This window comes from Coregonus lavaretus (genome assembly GCF_964263955.1).
Source record: "Coregonus lavaretus genome assembly, chromosome: 4".
Classification (NCBI taxonomy): domain Eukaryota; kingdom Metazoa; phylum Chordata; class Actinopteri; order Salmoniformes; family Salmonidae; genus Coregonus; species Coregonus lavaretus.
Genome location: NC_139991.1, coordinates 30,466,468 through 30,485,481, shown reverse-complemented (window position 1 = coordinate 30,485,481; position 19,014 = coordinate 30,466,468). Strand labels below are relative to the sequence as shown.

Below are 19,014 nucleotides of genomic sequence, written 5' to 3'. Positions count from 1 at the left end.
ATCAGCACTGCAGTTAGCCTACACTAATATTAACACAATAAAAGCTAAGTTGAACCAATGGGATTGCAAAACATGCTCACCAATAGCAGCACCAGAGACATTAATGAAACTAAGAATTTATTGCAGTTTATACATGTTATTTTTTAGTAGTTCAAAAAAGCAAGGCACATTAAGTACAGTATATTACCCTGTGAACTATTTGTTAATCACTAACTTTAATATCATATTTTCTACTTGATAATCACAGAGATGATTTAAGACTTACAGAAAAAGAGTTCCCAAGCTGGTAACACCTCCAGCCATAAGAATAATATGGTGATGAGGTATGGTACCGTAAGACTACCAAGCTTGCGACTAATCTGTGGTTCATGGGCTCTTTTTACATGGAATTATACCTCATTAATATGGACATAAAACAATGCTATTCTCAAGCTTAGCACCAGACAGAGACAAACATGTACCTCACATGATACTCCAACCAGACCTGGGTTCAAATAATATTTGACATAATTTCAAATACTTTAGCTGTGCTTGATTGAGCTTGCCTGTTGCAATTTAACCAATAGAAAAGTCCAGAAAAAAGTGCAAAACCCTGCCCACCTGGCACTCCTGGCAGGCTAGAGCAAAAGCTCAAAGTATTTGAAAGATTTCAAATAGTATTTGAACTCAGGTCCGACTCCAACATGGGGATATGCTGGGGGAGATCAGGGACATATACAAACAGGCACATTGTCCAATCACAATCACACCTTTGATGTACATTATTGTGCGTTGGCTTTGTAAACGTTGTGGTAGTTGTCAGGGTAAATGCCCTTCACACGGTTGTTTGAGGGGTCAAAGGGCGACTTGAGGTGGGCCTTGGCCTCGTACACCACTCCCATCCTCTCCAGAGTGAACTTCCCACTCTTTATGAAGTCAGCATTTACCTGAGAGAGAGAATGAGCGAAAGAGAGCGAGAATGTGCAAAAGAGAGAGTGCAGATAGAGAGTGAGATGGAGATAAAATTAGTTTAGAGAGAGAGAAAAGAAAGGATAAAGAGCAGACACCGTTAAATCCACACCTTTACTCAGAGATAGAGGAACTCTTAATCCATCCTTAGATCTGAAAGCTTAGGGAATCTTAGACTGTTCCTAATGATGTTAAAGTAAAGCATTACTTTGATATGCGACCTGACTCCTCTCTCCAAAAGCACGATTCCTGATTAGATACTGCAGGGCTCATCAACTGGCAGGCAAATTCGGCCCGCAACTGATTTTCTTTGGCCGCCGAAAGTTCTCAGAGCAAATTCTTAAAAATAGAAATACGTTATATATTTTAGAATGTTTGTTTTTTAAATAAAAGACTAAAACCAAGGTTTGAAATGATTATGTTTTAGTCAAATACAATATTTGGTTGGGCTGACTCAAGAAAAATTTAAAATAAAGTTTTTAGTTGATGATCCCTGAGAAACTGTATTTCATTGTTTCCCTTTCTATAGCCCTTTGCACTCGTACCCATATATACGGGTTGAAATGGCAGATTTGGGCACTGATAAACGGCAAAATTGGAATGTAGTGGCTGTACAGTAATATGCTATACATGACATCAGAGCTCTGGCTCTGCGCTTCACAGTGCTGTATGGGTTTTGATTGACAGCCGTTCTGAACTTGAGCCCCTCACGCTACAAGAAATGAAATCACATTTGATTTGTCACATGCTTAAAAAACAGTGAAATGAGGAACGAGGAATAAATAGAACAATAATAACAAGGAAATTCACAATGAGTAACGATAACATGGATATATACACGGGGTACCAGCACCGAGTCAATGTGCAGGGGTACGAGGTATTTGAGGTAGATATGTACATATAGGTAGGGATAAAGTAACTAGGCAATGGGATAGATAATGAACAGTAACAGCAGCGTATAATGAGTCAAAAGAGTTAGTGCAAAAAGGGTCAATGCAGATATTCCGGGTAGCTATTGGTTAACTATTTAGCAGTCTTATAGCAGGGGGGTAGAAGCTGTTCAGGTTCCTGTTGGTTCCAGACTTGGTGCATCGGTATCGCTTGCCATGCGGTAGCAGAGAGAACAATCTATGACTTGGGTGGCTGGAGTCTGACAATTTTTAGGGACTTCCTCTGACACCGCCTGGTATAGAGGTCCTGGATGGCAGGGAGCTCGGCCCTACGGGCCGTACGCACTACCCTCTGTAGCACCTTGCGGTCGGATGCCAAGCAGTTGCCATACCAAGCGGTGATGCAGCCAGTCAAGATGTTCTCAATGGTGCAGCTGTAGAACATTTTGAGGATCTGAGGGCCCAAGCAGAATCTTTTCAGCCTCCTGAGGGGGAAGAGGCGTTGTCGTGCCCTCTTCACAACTGTGTTGATGTTTGTGGCCCATGATAGTTCCTTAGTGATGTAGACACCGACAGCCCCATCGATGTGGATGAAGGCCCTCCGTTTCCTGTAGTCCACGATCAGCTCCTTTGTCTTGACGTTGAGGGAGAGGTTGTTGTCCTGGGACTACACTGCCAGGTCTCGGACCTCCTCCCTGTAGGCTGTCTCATCGTCATCGGTGATCAGGCCTACCACAGTCATGTCGTCTGCAAACTTAATGATGGTGTTGGAATCGTGCACTGCCATGCAGTCTTGGGTGAACAGGGAGTAAAGGAGGGGACTAAGCAGCACCCCTTAGGGGCCCCCGTGTTGAGGGTCAGCGTGGCAGATGTGTTGTTGCCTACCCTCACCACCTGGGACAGCCCGTCAGGAAGTCCAGGATCCTTAGCTTAGTGTTGAGCTTGGAGGGCACAATGGTGTTGAACGCTGAGCTGTAGTCAATGAACAGCATTCTCACATAGGAGTTCCTTTTGTCCAGGTGGGAAAGGGCAGTGTGGAGTGCAATAGAGATTGCGTCATCTGTGGATCTGTTGTGGCTGTATTTGAATTGGAGTGGATCCAGGGTGTCTGGGATGATGGTGTTGTTGTGAGCCATTTCTTATAAGCGTCCGGATGAGTGTCCCGGTCATTGAAAGTGGCAGCTCTAGCCTTTAGCTCAGTGCGGATGTTGCCTGTAATCCATGGCTTCTGGTTGGGATATGTACGCACGGTCACTGTGGGGGACGTCGTCGTCGATGCACTTATTAATGAAGCCGGTGACTGATGTGGTAAACTCCTCAATGCCATCGGATGAATCCCAGAACATATTCCAGTCTGTGCTATCGAAACAGTCCTGTAGCTTAGCATTCGCTTCATCTGACCACTTCCGTATTGAGCGAGTCACTGGTACTTCCTGTTTTGAGGAGGATAGAGTTAAGTTCAAATTTGCCAAATGGTGCGCGAGGGAGAGCTTTGTATGTGTCTCTGTGTGTAGAGTAAAAGTGATCTAGAGTTTTTGGCTCTATTTGCACAGGTGACATGCTGGTAGAAATTAGGTAAAACGGATTTCAGTTTTCCTGCATTAAAGTCGCTGGCCACTAGGAGCTCCACCTCTGGGTGAGCATTTTCTTGTTTGCCTATGGCCCTATACAACTCATTGAGTGCGGTCTTAGTGCCAGCATCGGTTTGGGGTGGTAAATATTGATTTAAACTCTTGGTAAATAGTGTGGTCTACAGTTTATCATGAGGTATTCTAACTCAGACGAGCAGAACCTCGAGACTTCCTTAATATTAGAGATTGCCACACACCCCCTCTGAGCTTCCGACGCAGCTGTTCTGTCCTGCCGATGTATAGAAAAAACAGCTCGATTTATATAGACCATGTCCTTGTTCAGCCACGACTCCAAGAAACATAGTATATTACAGTTCTTCAGATCACGTTGATAGGATAGTCTCAAACAGAGCTCATCCTGATTATTCTCCAGGGATCATAAAACTCATGTCATATGCAAATGTCAATGTTCATGATCACTATGTTTGATGTACAGTTTCAAGATGATATGGAGTCATACCCTGGGTTGTTCTGAACAGAAAGAGCCTGTTTGTCTATTCTGAAGAAAATTTGCCGTGGCACATGCACCTGAATGCACTCATGATCCTTTCTATGCGCACCAAAATTATGATCCGTTTCCCTGAATTGCATTGTGAAAGCCTAACACTGTAATATCGTATTTTATAACTTAGCTAGTCATGTTAGCAACAGGACAAGCTTTCAAATGATGCCCACCTGACCCAGATTGCGTATTAATAATGCACCGTTTTTGGATTGCAACAGCAATTGTGTGATGGCGGGGATGCAGGGTTGTGTTCCAAACAAAACAACTAAATGTGTGTTTGATCTAGTTCCTCAACGGCACAGCTAGGAGAGCTAAAAAAAACACCTTATAGTTGAAGACTCTTCTTTGAGTCATAAAAGTGCATTGAAATTACTTAGGAACTGTGCACACTTTGGAGAGGTGTGTGGCCACTTGGAGACACCAGGTAGACCTCTCACTCAAACCCTTGTAATTGTTTTGTCTTATGTTGCACCTACCCCACATTTTCCAGGATATTATGTTACTGAATGTATCCAGAGTATATTCAGATTTCGTTGTCAACAAATGCGGCGAAAAGTACAGTAAATGTAAAATGCATATAAAATCAACAGTATAATGTTGTGTCAGGTAAACTGTTCTGTCCTCATCTTTGGTCTAATAATTTTCCCATAATCTCCTAACTGTTCCCTTTCAATTGCTACCATGCTTATGCTTTTCATATTTTTGCTGTAAGAAATATTTGAATTTAGCTCTATACATATAGGCCAATTCCCACATTTAATAAGCGGTCTAAGACTGATGAGGTTATGAAACAGCCAGTTCATTCACATCTCAATGTCAAAACTATTCCGGCCCAATGAGTCTTTCCTTTGCTTCCCTCCCTGGCAGCGCTGTGCCCCCTGCTCTGGCTAATTATAACTCTCCAAAAACGAGCTGGGCTGGAGGCAGGCCTACCCTAGCTACTAGTCTGTACCAAACCGCAGTCGAAGTCCATTGGAGAGAGATCTCTCTCTCTCTCTCATCAGTGAGGCAGATTCATCCCTCCCTGCCACTCTGACCTCAGCAGCAGCAGTAGAAGACGAGGAGAGGTTTCAGAGCCATGTGATGAGCTGCTTCTGACGCTGACTGACCCTTACTGCAGCGTAGGCGGGCCTGTAGAGCGCTGTAGCGCAGGGCCAAAGCCAGGGCTTTTTGTGTGTGTGTGTGTGTGTGTGTGTGTGCACACTACGTTGGGCTGATGTGATGGGAGGGGATGTGAGCCCAATGATAAGTGATAGGGGAATATATATCCTCTGGGACAGGTGGAGACCTAGAGATGTGGTGTCTCACTCCCTAAGACACACAGCCCTGCAACACTCACACACACAGTATGGCAGCATCTCAGTGAACAAGACAACGGTCATCCACTGAGTCACAACCTGCTCGGCCTGGTAGGGCACACTGAGGTGGTACCAGGTTAGTCCACTGGGCCTTATTCTATCACTACAGGTTTTATAATGAGGGGCAAGGAAAATAACACAGGATGTACACATGGAGTCACATATGATACACAAAGAAACTTTCCCCCCAGAAACCCTGGTTAACAGCTTTGAAAGCATAAAGCTCTTAAAATGTAATTGACATTAGGGATTACTTATTGTACTGTTTTGTATTCTGCTGTTCATTGCACGCGGGGGGAAGGGGGGTTTGTTGTTTGCTGTAATGTCTTTGTTGTTGTAATCTCAAACTGACCTGGCAGTTTCACCAATTAAGCTTTTCAAAATACTTTTAATGCTGGAAGAAAAGTTGTCTCAGTTTCCGAGGAAACAACCAGAGCTTATGTGTGTGTCAAAGCCCTGGTACTAGAATCTGACTCAATTGTCATTCGGAATCCAATATGAAGTTGTTAAAATGCAAGATATGCGATGACATGGTATGATTATATGCAAAGCTGGCCATCTGCTCCAACACAAGGAACGGATAATAAAAGTTCCAGAATATTGTCTTTACCAAGCAAAAGCTGTTGTCTGAAGGCTGAGTTGATCAGGCTAGAGCCAAGAGATGACTGATAATAGGAGGAAGAGACTGAGTTCCAGAACACATGTACACACCCACACAGAGTGGGCTCTGAGAGGAGTCATAGCTTCCCAGCCAGAGGAGGAGCAGAGCAGAGCAGCAATGAAGCGTTTCTAAAGAGCTGGAAACAAGCAGTGTTTTCCTGTCTGCCAATCGTTAAGAGCGTGCTGGCCAGAACACCACCAATTATAATATAAATCCCATCTCCCAACGAAGAAGAAAAAAAGGCTGTTAATGTTCCTTCTACTTGTGGTGGTGGTGGTGATGGTGATGACGGAGATCGTGTGGGTGGGTGAGTTGAGTCGTGTGTGTATGCGTGTGTATGTCTGTGTGTAGCCAACTATACATTACTGACCACTCCTCCGTCAGGGTTGCGGATGTATCCGTATCCGATCTGCTTGTCAATGAAGAATCCGTAGTCAGAGCGCCGCAGATGGCCTACAGGAACGCCGTTCCGGAAGATTGCTTCCAGACCGAACATCGGGACTTTCCTGTTAGTAGGAACAGACAGAGGTGTCAGGTTCAGCTACGTCACACAGACCTGTTCAGGAGGATGTAATGTTAGAGAGATGAAGAAAGAGGACAAGGAGAGACATAAACCAGATTTCCATCCAACCACTTCATGCGGATGAAGAAAAGCCACGACAGGAAACAGCGAAGTTGTTGACAAAACAACATACGCTAAACAAGGTGGGATATATCTTTTTTCAGATACAACTGCAGTGAACTTGGAGTCACGTGATGATGTTATAGCCTACCACCACCACCACATGGAAAAGCATGCAGAGTTTATAGGCAGATGGAATAAGCTATGATGAACTTCATAACTTATTTCATAACTTATAGTGGTTAAGTGCACGGTGATGAGCTTCATGCAAATTTCCAATAAATATCGAGGGTAGGTTGGCTGCCAATTATACAGACAGACAGACACACACACACACACCATTCGGAAAGTATTCAGAGCCCTTGACTTTTTCCACATTTTGTTACGTTACAGCCTTATTCTAAAATTGATTAAAGTATTTTGTTCCCTCATCAATCTACACACTATACCTCATAATGACAAAGTGAAAACTGTTTTTTTTGGTGCAAATGTATTTAAAATCCAAATACCTTATTTACATAAGTATTCAGACCCTTTGACTTAGAGTCCACCTGTGGTAAATTCAATTGATTGGACATGATTTGGAAAGGCACACACCTGTCTCTATAAGGTCCCAAAGTTGACAGTGCATGTCAGAGCAAAAACCAAGCCACGAGTTTGAAGGAATTGTCCGTAGAGCTCAGAGACAGCATTGTGTCAAGGCACAGATCTGGGGAAGGGTACAAAAAAAATTCTGCAGCATTGAAGGTCCCCAAGAACACAGTGGCCTCCATCATTCTTAAATGGAAGAAGTTTGGAACCACCAAGACTCTTCCTAGAGCTGGCTGACCGGCCAAACTGAGCAATCGGGGGAGAAGGGCCTTGGTTAGGGAGGTGACCAAGAACCCGAAGGTCACTCTGACAGAGCTCCAGAGTTCCTCTGTGAAGATGGGAGAACCTTCTAGAAGGACAACCATCTCTGCAGCACTCCACCAATCAGGCCTTTATGGTAGAGTGGCCAGATGGAAGCCACTCCTCAGTAAAAGGCACATGACAGCCCACTTGGAGTTTGCCAAAAGGCCCCTAAATACTCTCAGACCATCATAAGCAGTCTCAGTGAATCAAATCAGAAAACAATATCACGTCAGGCTGCCAGTGCTTTAAATCCACTTATCCACTTACTGAATCCCTTCTAATCAAACCACAGCAGTTTTAGTAAATTACTGGAAACATTATCAGAACTGCATCACTTAGTCCCTCACATTTAGACCAAACCAGGTCTGCTACATTACACTTACAGCAGGGAAGAATATTTAGAAATGATGATTCTGTGATTTCTATGGTTGTTGTTAAGGCCATGGTCATGTTGACTTTAAAAAGAAGAGAAACTCACACCACTCTAACTGGAGTCATCAAAGACCCCCATGGAAGGAGGAAGAAACCGAGGACCCAAACGAGGGCATTGCGTTCATCCACCTCTGGCCTGCTGGCTCCCCTACCTCTGCGGAAGCATAGTTCCCGCTCAGCCCAGTCAAAACTGTTCGCTGCTCTGGCACCCCAATGGTAGAACAAGCTCCCTCACGACGCCAGGACAGCGGAGTCACTCACCACCTTCCGGAGACATTTGAAACCCCACCTCTTTAAGGAATACCTGGGATAGGATAAAGTAATCCTTCTACCCCCCCTTACCCCAACCCCCCCCCCCAAAATAAATAAATAAATAAAAATAAAAATAAAAAATAAATAAAAACATTGTAAAGTGGTTATCCCACTGGCTATAAGGTGAATGCACCTGTTTGTAAGTCGCTCTGGATAAGAGCGTCTGCTAAATGACGTAAATGTAAATGTATAATGCTGGTGACATTTAATTATGTCCTCAAGCTAAACAGTTGTAATGGTGACCGTGAGCACTCACTCATCAATGGTGAAACAGACAATGCGTCTACGTAGTCCCTCAGCCTTCTGTTTCTCCAGAGAGGCCCGACCCAGGAAGGGAATGGTGCTCTTCATCTTACAGGTGAACGCTAGTCCCGCCTCCAGAGGTGTGTCATCAGGCCGCAGGTCAGCGTGCCAATGTCTGTAGCCTAGGGAGAGAGGAGAGGAGTCACTATCCGACTAAACTGCAAACCTTGGAAGAGGTAGGACACAGAATGGATGAGAGATATGTAATGTAGGCTTAAACAGTCACATTCAGTCAGTGAAGGCTGGTGGGAGGAGCTATAGGAGGATGGGCTCATTGTAATGGATGGAATGGAGTCAAACGTGGTTTCCATATGTTTGATACCTTTCCATATATTACATTCCAGCCATTATAATGAGCCCATCCACCTTTAGCTCCTTCCACCAGCCTCCTCTGCATTCATTATACAAAGAAACATGAATCCATGCAAGCGCACAGAGGTTAAGCACTCTCAAAGACGTTACTGTAATACACATACACTGCCAGCTCCCCCGGGTCTGTCAACAGATTAAACAGAGCAGTGTAGTTGTACACAGTGGTTGATCCCTAGTGTTGTTGAAGTACAGGCTAACAATATAGGATACAGCTGATACATCATGCAGCCACTGTAAGGGCCTCTCCTTTCTGCTAGTCATGCTACTGCTGCTCTCTCAAGGACACATGCTAACTTAGCTCTCTACTGTTATTACCAAAAGTACTACTGTATATCTATTGAACCAAACACGCTCTATCTCCCCAGCCCCCATCTGTTTCACTTACAGCTCTGCTCCGTGTTGTCACGATATCAGTATCATACCAGATTTTCTTTGACAACAAATACAACACGAAGCAGACTAAACTCTATGGTCCTTATGTGACTGGGTAACAACATATGGCAGTTGTTTTTCTTACATTAGGACTGTTTTCCTCAAGACATTGAGTCCGCTTCATGTTTTGTTTCCTTTGCTTCCTTACTTTCTAGTATCGCGATAGTGGTATCGTGACAACACTACAACTGATACCTATGGAAGTCTATACATCTGATACGCTGTCTGCTGCCTATGGAAGTTTAGACATTCAGTTAAGGATTTTATGGGACTGTTACTGTACTCTTAGCGTGGGTACCAGTCAGTTAAGCTAACATTCCACTCCTTGTGCTCTGTGTCATTGCCAAACAAAGCTTATAAGAACCTGTAGTGTGTGATTATCCCACTGTTGTTACAGGAGAAAAGGGGGAGTAAAGTCCTATCTTTTACTGGCACATCTCACTAATAGCCCTATGTTTTCCTGGAACATGTCATAGCTGAAGCACAGTTGGTGATTGTGTTGTGTTTCCACCAGCCCCCTCAGCTCAGAAAAGCACAGCTGGTTCAGGAAGAACTTAGTTAAGTTGCTGTTCTGCCACCAAACTCTCTCAGAGCTAAGCTGTACTATACCTTTCTCTATACTGAGGGAGTCGATGGCTCTGTATCCAGCGTTGATGATGCCGTGCTTGGCACCGGCAGCCATGACAGCCTGGTAGACAGGCAAGCAGGAGTCCTTAGGGATGTGCAGCTCCCAGCCCAGCTCGCCCACGAAGGACAGACGCATGGCACGCACCTAGAGGGGGAGGTGGTGACAGAATGAGAATTAATGAGCAAGTGAGTGATTGAATGGTAAAAGACAGTGAGTGAGTGAGTGAATAAACAAACTAATGAAGGATGTGCTAATAATTTAAATGTCCTGGGATATGACGTGGCTCTAATAAGATACAGTAAATTGCAACTGATAGTTTCCCTCTTCCCAACAAACTGTATGTAATGAGACTTTAAATTGCATGGCCAGAACCCAATGTAATATAGATGTAATGGAATAAATAGAGGAATTGTGTAGGAGTTGTCCTTGAGAGCAGGCAGGCAGCTCCGACTGGTCTAGTCAGTGTTTTGATGCATTTTACTGAGAAATAACCTTTCTGGAGAACAGCACAGCTGCTCTGTAACCCTCCTACTACCTACTGCTCACACACACACACATCTTCAAGGACATGGTCTGTATGCCTGGCTACCGTACATTCTAATGAAGAACCTCCTCAGTGTTCTCCGCAGGGAGAGAGGAAACAGAGAGAGGAGAGCGAGAACGTGGGAGGATGAACAGACGGATGGGAAAGAAAGAAGGGAACAGGAGATGGGGACTGATAAAAATGTGCTAGGGAAAGAGCTGGATAGGGAGAAGAAAATAGGAAAAGAGGAAGGAGAGCGGGTGAGACTGGTGAAGGAGAGCGGTGGTGAGACTGGTGAAGGAGAGCGGGGTGAGACTGGTGAAGGAGAGAGGGGGTGAGACTGGTGAAGGAGAGAGGGTGAGAGACTGGTGAAGGAGAGCGGGTGAGAGACTGGTGAAGGAGAGCGGGTGAGAGACTGGTGAAGGAGAGCGGGTGAGAGACTGGAGAAGGAGAGCGGGTGAGAGACTGGTGAAGGACAGAGGGTGAGAGACTGGTGAAGGAGAGCGGGTGAGACTGGTGAGGGAGAGCGGGTGAGACTGGTGAGGGAGAGCGGGTGAGACTGGTGAAGGAGAGCGGGTGAGAGACTGGTGAAGGAGAGCGGGTGAGAGACTGGTGAAGGAGAGCGGGTGGTAAAGGTGAGAGGGTGAGAGACTGGTGAAGGAGAGCGGGTGAGAGACTGGTGAAGGAGAGCGGGTGAGAGACTGGTGAAGGAGAGAGGGTGGTAAAGGTGAGAGGGTGAGAGACTGGTGAAGGACAGAGGGTGAGAGACTGGTGAAGGACAGAGGGTGAGAGACTGGTGAAGGAGAGCGGGTGAGACTGGTGAAGGAGAGCGGGTGAGACTGGTGAAGGAGAGCGGGTGGTAAAGGTGAGAGGGTGAGAGACTGGTGAAGGAGAGCGGGTGAGAGACTGGTGGTGGAGAGCGGGTGAGAGACTGGTGGTGGAGAGCGGGTGAGAGACTGGTGGTGGAGAGCGGGTGAGAGACTGGTGAAGGAGAGAGGGTGAGAGACTGGTGAAGGAGAGAGGGTGAGAGACTGGTGAAGGAGAGAGGGTGAGAGACTGGTGAAGGAGAGAGGGTGAGAGACTGGTGAAGGAGAGCGGGTGAGAGACTGGTGAAGGAGAGCGGGTGAGACTGGTGAAGGGGAGCGGGTGAGAGACTGGTGAAGGAGAGCGGGTGAGAGACTGGTGAAGGAGAGAGGGTGAGAGACTGGTGAAGGAGAGCGGGTGAGAGACTGGTGAAGGAGAGCGGGTGAGAGACTGGTGAAGGAGAGCGGGTGAGAGACTGGTGAAGGAGAGCGGGTGGTAAAGGTGAGAGGGTGAGAGACTGGTGAAGGAGAGCGGGTGAGAGACTGGTGGTGGAGAGCGGGTGAGAGACTGGTGAAGGAGAGAGGGTGAGAGACTGGTGAAGGAGAGAGGGTGAAAGACTGGTGAAGGAGAGAGGGTGAGAGACTGGTGAAGGAGAGAGGGTGAGAGACTGGTGAAGGAGAGAGGGTGAGAGACTGGTGAAGGAGAGAGGGTGAGAGACTGGTGAAGGAGAGAGGGTGAGAGACTGGTGAAGGAGAGCGGGTGAGAGACTGGTGAAGGAGAGAGTCTGGTGAAGGAGAGCGGGTGAGACTGGTGAAGGAGAGCGGGTGAGAGACTGGTGAAGGAGAGCGGGTGAGAGACTGGTGAAGGAGAGAGGGTGGTAAAGGTGAGAGGGTGAGAGACTGGTGAAGGAGAGCGGGTGAGAGACTGGTGAAGGAGAGCGGATGAGAGACTGGTGAAGGAGAGAGACTGGTGGTGGAGAGCGGGTGAAAGACTGGTGGTGGAGAGAGGGTGAGAGACTGGTGAAGGAGAGAGGGTGAGAGACTGGTGAAGGAGAGAGGGTGAGAGACTGGTGAAGGAGAGAGGGTGAGAGACTGGTGAAGGAGAGAGGGTGAGAGACTGGTGAAGGAGAGAGGGTGAGAGACTGGTGAAGGAGAGAGGGTGAGAGACTGGTGGTGGAGAGCGGGTGAGAGACTGGTGAAGGAGAGAGGGTGAGAGACTGGTGAAGGAGAGCGGGTGAGACTGGTGAAGGACAGAGGGTGAGAGACTGGTGAAGGACAGAGGGTGAGAGACTGGTGAAGGACAGAGGGTGAGAGACTGGTGAAGGACAGAGGGTGAGAGACTGGTGAAGGGGAGCGGGTGAGACTGGTGAATGGGAGCGGGTGAGAGACTGGTGAAGGAGAGCGGGTGAGAGACTGGTGAAGGAGAGAGGGTGGTAAAGGTGAGAGGGTGAGAGACTGGTGAAGGAGAGCGGGTGAGAGACTGGTGAAGGAGAGCGGGTGAGAGACTGGTGAAGGAGAGCGGGTGGTAAAGGTGAGAGGGTGAGAGACTGGTGAAGGAGAGCGGGTGAGAGACTGGTGAAGGAGAGAGGGTGGTAAAGGTGAGAGGGTGAGAGACTGGTGAAGGAGAGCGGGTGAGAGACTGGTGAAGGAGAGCGGGTGAGAGACTGGTGAAGGAGAGCGGGTGAGAGACTGGTGAAGGAGAGCGGGTGGTAAAGGTGAGAGGGTGAGAGGGTGAGAGACTGGTGAAGGAGAGCGGGTGAGAGACTGGTGAAGGAGAGCGGGTGAGAGACTGGTGAAGGAGAGAGGGTGGTAAAGGTGAGAGGGTGAGAGACTGGTGAAGGAGAGCGGGTGAGAGACTGGTGAAGGAGAGAGGGTGGTAAAGGTGAGAGGCTGGTGAAGGACAGAGGGTGAGTGACTGGTGAAGGAGAGAGGGTGAGACTGGTGAAGGAGAGCGGGTGAGAGACTGGTGAAGGAGAGAGGGTGGTAAAGGTGAGAGGGTGAGAGACTGGTGAAGGAGAGCGGGTGAGAGACTGGTGGTGGAGAGCGGGTGAGAGACTGGTGAAAGGGAGAGGGTGAGAGACTGGTGAAAGGGAGAGGGTGAGAGACTGGTGAAGGAGAGAGGGTGAGAGACTGGTGAAGGAGAGAGGGTGAGAGACTGGTGAAGGAGAGAGGGTGAGAGACTGGTGAAGGAGAGAGGGTGAGAGACTGGTGAAGGAGAGAGGGTGAGAGACTGGTGAAGGAGAGAGGGTGAGAGACTGGTGAAGGAGAGAGGGTGAGAGACTGGTGAAGGAGAGAGGGTGAGAGACTGGTGAAGGAGAGAGGGTGAGAGACTGGTGGTGGAGAGCGGGTGAGAGACTGGTGAAGGAGAGCGGGTGAGAGACTGGTGAAGGAGAGCGGGTGAGAGACTAAAGAAGGAGAGCGGGTGAGAGACTAAAGAAGGAGAGCGGGTGAGAGACTAAAGAAGGAGAGAGGGTGAGACTAAAGAAGGAGAGCGGGTGAGAGGCTGGTGAAGCAGGAGAGCAGGAGGAATGTGAGGAGAAGCTGAGGAGATGTGACAACAGCAAGGATAGTTGAGGAGTCAGCCCCAGAGGAGGCCCTGTCAGCCAGACCATCTGTCCAGCACAGCCTCACACAGGTCCCTTTCTCCCCCCCCACACAGAGCAGGAAACTCTAGGGATCCGGACAGAACTAGGCCAAGATCCTCTCACATAACACATACAGTGAGGGAAAAAAGTATTTGATCCCCTGCTGATTTTGTACGTTTGCCCACTGACAAACAAATGATCAGTCTATAATTTTAATGGTAGGTTTATTTTAACAGTGAGAGACAGAATAACAACAAAAAAATCCAGAAAAAAAATGTTATAAATTGATTTGCATTTTAATGGAGGGAAATAAGTATTTGACCCCTCTGCAAAACATGACTTAGTACTTGGTGGCAAAACCCTTGTTGGCAATCACAGAGGTCAGACGTTGCTTGTAGTTGGCCACCAGGTTTGCACACATCTCAGGAGGGATTTTGTTCCACTCCTCTTTGCAGAGCTTCTCCAAGTCATTAAAGTTTCGAGGCTGATGTTTGGCAACTCAAAACCAGCTCCCTCCACAGATTTTCTATGGGATTAAGGTCTGGAGACTGGCTAGGCCACTCCAGGACCTTAATGTGCTTCTTCTTGAGCCACTCCTTTGTTGCCTTGGCCGTGTGTTTTGGGTCAGTGTCATGCTGGAATACCCATCCACGACCCATTTTCAATGCCCTGGCTGAGGGAAGGAGGTTCTCACCCAAGATTTGACAGTACATGGCCCCGTCCATCGTCCCTTTGATGCGGTGAAGTTGTCCTGTCCCCTTAGCAGAAAAACACCCCCAAAGCATAATGTTTCCACCTCCATGTTTGTCGGTGGGGATGGTGTTCTTGGCGTCATAGGCAGCATTCCTCCTCCTCCAAACACGGCGAGTTGAGTTGATGCCAAAGAGCTCCATTTTGGTCTCATCTGACCACAACACTTTCACCCAGTTCTCCTCTGAATCATTCAGATGTTCATTGGCAAACTTCAGACGGGCCTGTATATGTGCTTCTTGAGCAGGGGGACCTTGCGGGTGCTGCAGGATTTCAGTCCTTCACGGCTTAGTGTGTTACCAATTGTTTTCTTGGTGACTATGGTCCCAGCTGCCTTGAGATCATTGACAAGATCCTCCCGTGTAGTTCTGGGCTGATTCCTCACCGTTCTCATGATCATTGCAACTCCACGAGGTGAGATCTTGCATGGAGCCCCAGGCCGAGGGAGATTGACAGTTAATTTGTGTTTCTTCCATTTGCGAATAATCGCAACAACTGTTGTGACCTTCTCACCAAGCTGCTTGGCGATGGTCTTGTAGCCCATTCCAGCCTTGTGTAGGTCTACAATCTTGTCCCTGACATCCTTGGAGAGCTCTTTGGTCTTGCCATGGTGGAGAGTTTGGAATCTGATTGATTGATTGCTTCTGTGGACAGGTGTCTTTTATACAGGTAACAGGCTGAGATTAGGAGCACTCCCTTTAAGAGTGTGCTCCTAATCTCAGCTCGTTACCTGTATAGAAGACACCTGGGAGCCAGAAATCTTTCTGATTGAGAGGGGGTCAAATACTTACTTCCCTCATTAACATGCAAATCAATTTATAACATTTTTGACATGTGTTTTTCTGGATTTTGTTGTTGTTATTCTGTCTCTCACTGTTCAAATAAACCTACCATTAAAATTATAGACTGATCATTTGTTTGTCAGTGGGCAAACGTACAAAATCAGCAGGGGATCAAATACTTTTTTCCCCTCACTGTACACAAATAATAATCACGCACGTACACAAATAATAATCACGCACGCACACAAATAATAATCACGCACACTATCCCCCCCCCCCCAAACAACCTGCCTCACGGTACGGTAAACCTGTGTGAGGAAGTGATGTGTAATGAGTGAGTTGGGGCACAGACAAACACAGCACAGGCAAAGAGACCCCCAGAAGAAAAGTTTTTTCAGCACAGTAGTGACACCATCAGTGGGATTAAAATGCCATCAAGACCATACTTAATGTAGGACAGGATGCGGCATTAGTGAAGGCAGGCAGAAGCCAAAAAACAAGGGGGATCCAGAGGAAAATATTACGTAATTCAGCTAAATCAAAACAGAATGCATTAGCGACACTGAGCCGGAGGCTTAGTTAGAAATAGAGCAGTCTTTATTTTGGAGAGCCACTCTGTTCCAATGCTGCTCTGCTCAGCTCATCTACTGGGAAACATACAGAGGACCCAGTGTTTTATACTGTAATAGTTAGGGCTGTATGTTTATAAAACACTCCAAATGTATTACAGCTATCAAGCTAAAACATGTATACAGAGGTTGTCTCTTAATTTGATCACTGTTGTCGCAGATCGTTTTTTTACTGCGCAGCAAGAAATGCAACTTGTAGTGTATTGAAGGTTTGAAAAGGCTTCTAAAGTTTGTAATTTCCACTGAAAAAATGCATCAACCCCTACAAAAATATCCATTAATTATAATCCACATAATTCAGATTTGCTGTTGCTGCAGGATTATTTTACAGCTGTGAGAAACTGGTAAATTTAAAATAGGTATATATTAAATGTACAATCGTAAATGTTTTCTACAACAATGAGGCAGAGAGGAGGAAAAGGTTGGATGGTGAAAGAGACTAACATGTTTAGATTTAAGGGAGACATGAATAATGGAGAGAGGGAGAGGGACAGATGAGAGAGAGCAATAGAAAGAACGAGGTGGCGAGGTTAGAAAAGTATGCAGTGTTTGACATGAGGTCTCAGTCAGTCACAGGGGTGATGTGAGCCAGGCCATCTGTCCCATAAACAGGCACAGCACATTCACACAGGTCCCTAGACCTCCACACACTCTCCACAACTAGGCCAAGACACACAACAAACAAACACACAGGCAGCTACACACAAACACGCACGTACAACAACCCACCTTTGTGCACGCATGAACGCACACACACGAAGATATGCACACTCACACACGAAGATATGCACACTCGCCCTCTCCTTGCTCTCTCTCTCATACACACTCAGGAGAAAACAACCCTTCTTCAAGCTGCGCCATGAAATTTACATATATTCGAATTTATTACTTGAATTCCAGTGGCAATTGACAGCACTGTGTGATGCAGAGTAATTTGTACCATATTGAATTATACATTTGATGAGGCAAGAGTGTGTGTAAGGGTGGGAATGACAGGGGAAAATAACTGCTAGCCAGATTGACAGCCAGACAGAGCCAGCCAGACAGGAAGAAAGATAGACAGGCCCCTTTCTCTTACCTTGTGTCCGGCAGCGTTACAGACTTTGTGTGTAGAGAAAGGGAAGGCTTCGTTACTCAGGTCTGTATCCAGGATCTCCTGTAGCACCTCTCGACTGTGGACAGACACAGAACACCACGTCAGCCAATCAGCTGTCAATCAACCAGTATCAGCCAATCACCTGTCAATCAGGAACTGCTCTAACCAGCAGCTGCCAAAGGGATCATCAGTATATCTGTCAATCACCAATGGCAGCAGAACTCGCGTCAGCCAAAGTACCTAGCAGTCAACCGGTCCATCTCAGAAAAGTCCACTTCAGACAATGTAAGTCAGACAGGCAGTGTGGCACAACACACACTCACGATTGAGAAGACAAAAACAAAACATCATCATTTATGTTTCATGGCCAGCGTTCAGGTTTGGTTGGGTGTTGTGTTGTCTGTGACACTGGGCCTGGGTCTGTCCTTATGAGTTCCTCTGAGCACACAGACACACACACGTACGTACGTAATCTGGTTTCTGGATAGTGCCTCGTCACTGAAGCAGCCTGATCCCAGATCTGTTTGTGCTGTCTTGCAAACTAGACAATGATTGTAATGAGCTGGCAAGAGAGCACAAACATATTTGGGATCAGGCTATCACTGAAGGGCCCCCCCTGACTGTAGTCATTGGAAGCAGCTGCGTGGCTTGCAGAGCTATTGGGAGGGCTATTGGACCAAAACAGCCCAGACGATGAGCTCAGAGGGAGCTCCTCTTTCACTGTGATGCTTCTCTCTCATTTGGCTCATACCCCTCTTTCCTCCAGCATAATTATGAGTTTCTACCATATTGTTTTCACCCGTCAAATCCTTTACAATAAGTGCCGATGAAGGGGAGGAGACAGGTGACAGCATTTTAAACAATTTGAGTAACTGCACTCTAAATTGAGATCGAGCCCAAATCTGTGCCGACAGGCCAGCCTTGGCTTCCTCATTTAGGGGCCGGCGGCAGCATTCGTGTCTCCGGGTACAGGTCAATAAGGCTCCATCCTCTCAAGATGCGCAGCGTCGCTACATTGGCGGCAGTCAAAGTGATGGATGTTTACACCAGGGCAGAGACGCGGCCTGTGAGCCGCTACTGCCACGCTACGTTGATAAACAAACCTCTGTATAAACATATGCCAAAATATGCCATTTACCACAAGGACCAGGGCTTTTCTAGGTGCAGGCATGGCTGAATGGCTGGCTGAGATTGCAGACGCATCATTCTTCTCAGAGTTGGAGCGGCTGCCGGTGGACGAAGGAAGAGTAATGGATGTTTAGGTTCTGCCAGAGCGTGTGTGTCTGTGTTCAGGGTGTGTGTGTGTTTGTATGCATGTGTACATGCACTAAGCAGAGGAACTCATAAGGACAGAATAAATGTGTGAGGTACAGAGAGAGATAAGGTGTAGGGCCAGGGGAACATGGGGAAAAGGGATAATATATTTTGTTCATGAAGATAGGTGGTTTCAGGGTATGAGGCGAGGTGTGAAGCATGAACCATCATGCTTACTGAACTGTAGAGGCCAACAAGCTGTCTAATTATAAACCCTGTGTGTGAGTGTGGGTGCGTTAGTGCGTGGACAGTGTGGGCAGTGAAACAGCCAATTAGTTGATCAGACTACCCATTTATTGTGGCAGTTAGCTCAGGATCACAGATCTGTTCCTAATGAGAAATCACACACACCGCTGGCTGCATATCACCCCCAAATTGAACCAAACTCCTAATTTGTGTCGTAAAACTCCCAATGCACTATTACGTGACAAAATCGAATGAAACATTTCTAAATTGAGATTGCACTAATTAAACTACATCAAACTATTTGCAGAACAACTAATTTAGTCCCAACTATGTATGTGATACACAGAGCACACACAGT

The 19,014-nt window shown here is 46.8% G+C and overlaps 1 protein-coding gene across 3 annotated transcripts in view; it reads right to left on the bottom strand.

Moving 5' to 3' along the window:
- Positions 1-104: 104 nt before the first annotated feature.
- The window catches only part of sardh (sarcosine dehydrogenase), a 77,377-nt gene continuing 58,467 nt past the window's right edge, over positions 105-19,014 (bottom strand). For all 3 annotated transcript variants that reach the window (XM_084160833.1, XM_084160834.1, XM_084160835.1), the window contains 5 exons: positions 17,139-17,232; positions 9,970-10,132; positions 8,510-8,678; positions 6,364-6,499; positions 105-926 (listed from right to left, as the gene is read on the bottom strand). In XM_084160833.1, the coding sequence (XP_084016959.1) occupies positions 762-926; positions 6,364-6,499; positions 8,510-8,678; positions 9,970-10,132; positions 17,139-17,232 (727 nt within the window). In that variant the 3' untranslated portion in view covers positions 105-761. The remainder of the gene's footprint in view (positions 927-6,363; positions 6,500-8,509; positions 8,679-9,969; positions 10,133-17,138; positions 17,233-19,014) is intronic.